The sequence below is a fragment of the Colletotrichum scovillei genome, assembly GCF_011075155.1.
Source record: "Colletotrichum scovillei strain TJNH1 chromosome Unknown Contig00002, whole genome shotgun sequence".
NCBI lineage: Eukaryota > Fungi > Ascomycota > Sordariomycetes > Glomerellales > Glomerellaceae > Colletotrichum > Colletotrichum scovillei.
The window spans coordinates 3,844,664-3,850,506 of NW_023336260.1; the positions used below are offsets into that span (position 1 = coordinate 3,844,664).

The window sequence follows — 5,843 nt, forward strand, 5'->3', positions numbered from 1 at the left end:
TTTTTGGTGAATCGCTGGTGTGGAGCACCGAACCCTACGCTCCTCCCTTACCCGAGCCAGATTTATCGGTCACGTGGAGATTAGATAAGCCACCCCGAAAACCTTTCCCTCTGGTTTTTGAATGCACAGAGACCCCGCTGTCAGTCTGGCCCCACTCCTTCTCATGGCCCGCCCCCCTCATCACCGCCTTGGGGGGAGATAAAATTGCAGTGCACTTTAAGGCATATTTAGGTAGGCTTATGAAGATAATTGGCTGAAGAAGAGACAGATGACAGCCTCACTTTCTATATCGAAGTCTCTGGAGATCCTGGATCGCTCCTTGGCGAAGAGCGCGTAGTAACTAAGCCTTGTCTCGTTTAGAGGGCGAAGTTTTTATTGTCTTCAACTTACACACTAAACGCGGACCCTCCAGCAACCTGTCAGAATATCACAGGCGGAATCCTCACCTTTGGTATCAGCGCCCATGAGTTCAGTATTCAATCTGTCGAGGACGACTCGTTGTGTTGATAGAGGGAACTCTGCCCTCCATCTTGCAAAGGGTCTGATCATCACTCCACGTCTGGTCGTCTACTGCTTCTGCTCATCGTTCAATATACCCGAGGCATAGCTTCTGAATGAGATAGAATTGCAGTACCCGATCCGTCAAAAACAAATGGTCGCGAAAGTAAGGGGAAGCCTTTCCATGAGACGACCTCATAGCTCCAGGAGCGCTTAGATTGCAGTGAATGTGTGGTACTTCTCTTATATACTTGGTCGCCCTCCATTGGGAGAGTCTGAAGTGAAGAAAGCAATGCACTTGAATAGGCTCATAGCCTATGGATATGTGAAGATTCTACTTGAGTGATCAATAGGATTAGGGATTATGGTATGCTCAATCACAGAGGGTCCTTAAAAAAGCCGCTCGAAATTCAACTGATACGAATGATGCAGTCTTCTCGATGCCTTCGAGTAATGAGCTTAAATATGCGTCGCCTTGCGTCACGCTCAAGAGATTGACCACTTCGCAAAGGCACCTCTATCTATCTCATGCTCTGACCGTGACTGTCATCGTCGCTGGACTACCCTTCTGAAAGCCCTTCTACATTTCGTTGTTATACTTGAGGCAAGGTCAATTTTGCATCTTTTCTCTCATCGGTTCGCTGGGACTTCATCATCGAGCATCTGCTGTAAGGTGCTCCGCGGTTAGATCCTCGCTCATCAAAAGTTCATAGACAATGATTCAAAGGTATAGTCAAGGCGTAGGCAACTCATTTTGAATCAGGCCGTCTCAGAACGATACGTAGTGTACTCCCATCACCAAACTACCCATCCGGGCATCCCCGGACCAAAGCCCATAAAGTCCGTCATTCCGGCATAGGACACCCCTGGCGCTTTTATAACCACGTTGGCGATCGTAGGCCCCGGCAATCTAGTGGATAAGAAATGTCTGGTGATGTAATTGAAGAAACAAATGATTCCGGTATCGGTCTATAGGATTCAGTGAGGATGATTCTGGGTGAGATGACCGGCCCGAGGTGTGAGAGGCTACGATGTGAGAGACAGAGCTATGTTCTTCATCTTGTTAAGATAATGGACGCGACTGTCGTTAAATAAGTCTCAATATGGTCCTGAAGTCATCATCTGAGACGCCATAGTCAAGCTGAACAAGAACACGTCTTGCGCTACGAAGTATTACTAATTTCAATTACTTGTTGAAATGAATTAGAAAAAACATCCAGTCGCTGAACAGAGTTGACCTTGATCAAATTGTATGCATAGCTACTTTATTCCTCATTATATCTTGTTTCCAAGTCTTGTGGCCATAATTTCCATTGTGGCCGGGGCTACTCAAGTCACCTTCGAAGCCTCTAAGCTTCAAATTCACACTTTGTCCATATCAACATCACGCCCAACACCCTCAACTCATTCCACACATCCAAACAGCCATCATCTCAGACTCGCCCTCTAACCCATCTAACCCCCTCCTCAACCAAAACCGCACCCATCACACCCATAACACCCCACGCAAAAACCTCATACCCCAAAGCCCAAAACCTCCTCAGCACCATCCACCTCAACATCCGGAAGCAGTCCCACCGACTCAGCTCCACCTTCCACCCGGGCGGATACCACTCCGGCACAGGCGGGTCCTCCGGGCACCACATCTCCCTCCCGCTGGCCTCGAAGACGAGGAACCCGATGCTGCGGAGCGTGAGGACGGTGCAGTAGGCTATGTAGGCGAGGTAGATCCCATACACGACCTCGCGCGGCGTGAGGAGGGAGGGGTGGTGAAGGATGTGGGATATTCGGGTTGCGGATTCGCGGACGGTGTAGGAGCGGCGGGAGAGGTTGCCGTTGATTACGGAGGGCATCTTCTGGATATGAGGTGGTTGGAAGTGAAGATAGGTGTACTGATTGACAGAGAAACTGTCGATGCGAATCCGATTTCATATCAATTGCTTCGAATAATTCGATCAGATTAAAGGCTTGATGAGGCACAAGCTCCCGCCAGGTAAGATGAAGGATTGCCGAATCTAAATGATGCTGGCGTTGGTGTTGCTTGATGATGAGTGTTGGCCGGTGAGAAGGCGAAATTACGGCCCCCACAAAGACCGGACCAGGATCGCGTGGCGGGTGCCTGGGTATGTGTCCTGCCGTGGCCCAGGTCGGTCATCTTCGAAGCGTACGACTCTAAAGGTGTGCATATCGTTACTCGAATGCCTAGCAGGCTTCCTCGAGTATTCGCAGCACTTGCGTAACCATCAACGCGGCCAAATAATGAATCAAATAAAATATGCTTGAATTGATACTGGGTATCTTTGAAGAAAACAGCCCACTGCCTCATGTTCTACCGAGCCAGTGCCTCATGCCATCAGTACAGAGAATGCCAAAACCATAACCGTCGTGAATGCAAGTCCCGTAAGACCAGGTAGATGCCGGGTGCTCCCGGCCCCTTCCTAGCTGCCACCACCTGTCGAATCGCTGTTATTGGAGCCATTCGAACCACCACTAGTCGTAGGCGCGACAATCTGAGCGCTCGCGTTGGGTCGCACGCTCTGGGGATTCGAGAACAGATCCTTGGGATCCCACGTCGCTTTAATGCGCTCCAGCGTTGGGAGATTGGTTCCCCAGTACCTCTCTTGCGCGTTGTCGAGCGTCGGGTCGACATACCCAGCATACGTACTCAACTCGTTCGGACTCGCTTTCCGGATCTTGTCGGCGACCCCAGCCATGAAGTCTTTGGTCTTGCTGCTCAAAGTCGGGATGCCGACACCGTAGCCCTGGAAGAACATGACCTTGTCGCGATGACGGTAGGCGGTAGCGTTCATGGGCACATCGTTGATTGCGCCGCCGGTGACGTCAAAGATGAGGAACCAAATCAAGGTACCGCGGTCGGCACCATCCACATAGTCCATCATTCCTTGAATGCCATCTTCGCTGAGGAGGTCGTTGCGTGTAAAGGCGAGACTTTTGGAGGTGAAGGGTGACTGGATGTCACTCAGCCAGAGCGCCGCGTCTTGTGCCTTTTGAGCAACGTCGCCGAGCCAGTCATTTACTACCACGGACACCTTGCCCTCGGGGATGCGATCTGGGATGCCCGTCTTCTTGAACTCATCTTCTGTACCGTAGAATGTAGCCGTGATGGCGACGCCGAGCTCCTGCATCACAAACTCGCTGCTGAACCGACGGTCCAGCTCCGGGTCAGAGATGAGGTCTTGCCATTGCTTGAAGACAGGTGCGAGATCGCGGTGCTTGGCGAACGTGATGGCGTACGAGTATTGTACCACATCGCCGGGCTCCGGGTGGGTCCGCATAACGAATTCGGTGATGACGCCGAAGCCGGCGCCGGCGCCCTTGAGGGCAAAGAAGAGGTCCGAGTTCTGGCTCTCGCTTGCTCGCTGGATCTTGCCGTCTGCGGTGACCACCTCGACTTCGACGACGTGATCTAGACAGCTTCCCCACATTCGTGAGCTGGGGCCGAGACCGCCCTAAATGTGACTTGCATTAGTAGGGCGCACGAAGCCTTGATAGATCGCCAACTGCGGGGGACTAACAATTGTGGCATGGCCTCCGATGCCTACACCGGGACACGTGCCGTGAGCCATGGCTCTCTTCCCGTTGTCGTGCAATTTTTCCGTCACGTCGTGCAGCTTGTGACCTCCGCCGATAGTTGCCTGCCAAGTGTTCGTGTCCATGGAGAAGTTTTGAAAGTTTGCCAAGTCAATGACGAGAGCGCCGTCGGTGCCACCAACGCCAAAGTTGCTGAGGAGAGATGAGCATGTTAGCAGTGGACTAGATAACGATGACATGTCGAGCAACCTACGCATACGAGTGGCCTCCCGACTTGGCTTGCACCTTGACATTGTTATCTGCAGCGCATTTGACGAAGCCGGCGACATCTTCCGTTGTTGACGGTTTTGTGACAGCGATGGGCTCCACTGGGATATCGAGATTGTACGGCTTCACCCAGTTGAGCTGGAAGAGAGGGTCGTTTGGATATCCAACGCAAGAGGAGCGACCATTGCAGACGTTGTCGAGACAAGTCGCCAACGGGCTGCTAGGCTTCTGTCCCATGATTATTGCCACGAAGGGGTTTATCGAGAGCAATGGAGCATAACACGAAATGCGCAGAACGGAAGGGCGGACGGTAGTGGGTTGTTAAAGGTCGCGGGTATGCTCAGTTTATACATGCCAGGGGACCCCCTCTGGCATCGCAATCCTTCCCGGTACTCTGGAGGCCCCAACATCGAATTATGGGCGAGAGAAGCAGGTGATGTTCAGCTTCTTGCGGTGGGATAGGCCGAGCCATAACCAAGATCCTTGATGTTTGGCGTGCTTAGGTAGCAGCGACGGGCCACGGATAGCGTTCCTGGCTGATCATCCCATTACAAGGTAAGGGAAGTTAACGCCTGCCATTTTTCGCCTGCTGCCGCCGTCATCCCCTCCTCTTGGAAACCCAGGCGTGCCAGGCTTGCCAGGCTTGCCAGGTCTGTCCTACATACAAGCCAGACGCAACACCGGCGTACTGTAGGCATGGCTGAGGTGTGGCTGGCAGCGGAGCACAGAAATGATGGCCAATGGTGGGTTGCCAGCGGCGCGGAAGATCGCCACCAGTATCCTACTTTGTTGCCATGAATGCCATATGGTGCGGTGCGAGAAGTTGATGAAGGCTCCCCTCACTTGGGGACGTCATCCGCCATGTCCCTGTCCCTGCTTTTCGTGCCTGGCAAGCATGGCACTGGTGATGTGCCCTTGACGGGCCAGTCAGCGCCTGGCGAAATGCTCGCAGGAATCGTGAATCAAGCTTGTTCAGCGGGGGTGGCGTAGCACCGAAAGAAGTCAAACCAAGTTAACAGGCTCGCATGGGATCTTGGCGATAGACGGGGGGTTTCTCATGCAATGATGCTGGAGCGTGGATGTTGGTGGACTGGAGGAAAAACGAGTGGCGTATTCGGCGCCACGCGAGGTGGGAAATATGGGGGCGCTATGGCGGTGCACAGCTGCGCCAATGAAAGACTTTGGATGATGATGAGTGACGGCTTTCTCTGGTCTTTTTCAGGGAGTCTGGAGCGGCCCAGCTCCGCGTTGACGGTAGCATTACAACGGTCTGTCTCACTTTTCCACGCTGCTTGTTGATCTGGAAGCGGTCAGTGGCTGGCGGTTGTCTGATACAAATTGGAGTTCTGGACTCTTGATGTTGCAAAGGCGCTTGACGTGAATTCATTGAAGGGACCTACTTAAGGTAAGTATAAACAAGAGATAAACGTAGAGAACCTAAGACTGGCACACTGAGAAACGTTCAAAATGCCCGACCACAGATCCAAGGTAGATTGGGTACGTACCTGAAGTTCATCTTGATGACT

The 5,843-nt window shown here is 52.5% G+C and overlaps 2 protein-coding genes across 2 annotated transcripts; both read right to left on the reverse strand.

Moving 5' to 3' along the window:
• Positions 1 to 1,931: 1,931 nt before the first annotated feature.
• HER10_EVM0007215 (uncharacterized protein) lies at positions 1,932 to 2,351 on the reverse strand (the record flags this gene model as incomplete). Its single annotated transcript, XM_035476777.1, has 1 exon — positions 1,932 to 2,351. The coding sequence occupies one exon, from the start codon at positions 2,349 to 2,351 to the stop codon at positions 1,932 to 1,934; it is 420 nt and encodes a 139-aa protein (XP_035337342.1).
• Positions 2,352 to 2,880: 529 nt separating this feature from the next.
• HER10_EVM0013099 (FAD binding domain-containing protein) lies at positions 2,881 to 5,486 on the reverse strand. Its single transcript, XM_035482467.1, has 3 exons — positions 4,304 to 5,486; positions 4,035 to 4,242; positions 2,881 to 3,968 (listed from the first exon to the last, which is right to left on the reverse strand). Exons 1-3 carry the CDS (start codon positions 4,552 to 4,554, stop codon positions 2,937 to 2,939), a joined length of 1,491 nt encoding a protein of 496 aa, XP_035337840.1. The 5' UTR covers positions 4,555 to 5,486; the 3' UTR covers positions 2,881 to 2,936.
• Between the last annotated feature and the right edge of the window lie 357 nt (positions 5,487 to 5,843).

Excerpts from the sequence above, each read along its gene's own strand:
- HER10_EVM0013099 (XM_035482467.1), bottom strand. The coding sequence starts at position 4,554 with ATGGGACAGAAGCCTAGCAGCCCGTTGGCGACTTGTCTCGACAACGTC. Across the intron at positions 4,243-4,303 it reads TCGGGAGGCCACTCGTATGC|CAACTTTGGCGTTGGTGGCA; the intron begins GTAGGTTGCTCG and ends ATCTCTCCTCAG. Across the intron at positions 3,969-4,034 it reads TCGGAGGCCATGCCACAATT|GGCGGTCTCGGCCCCAGCTC; the intron begins GTTAGTCCCCCG and ends AGTCACATTTAG.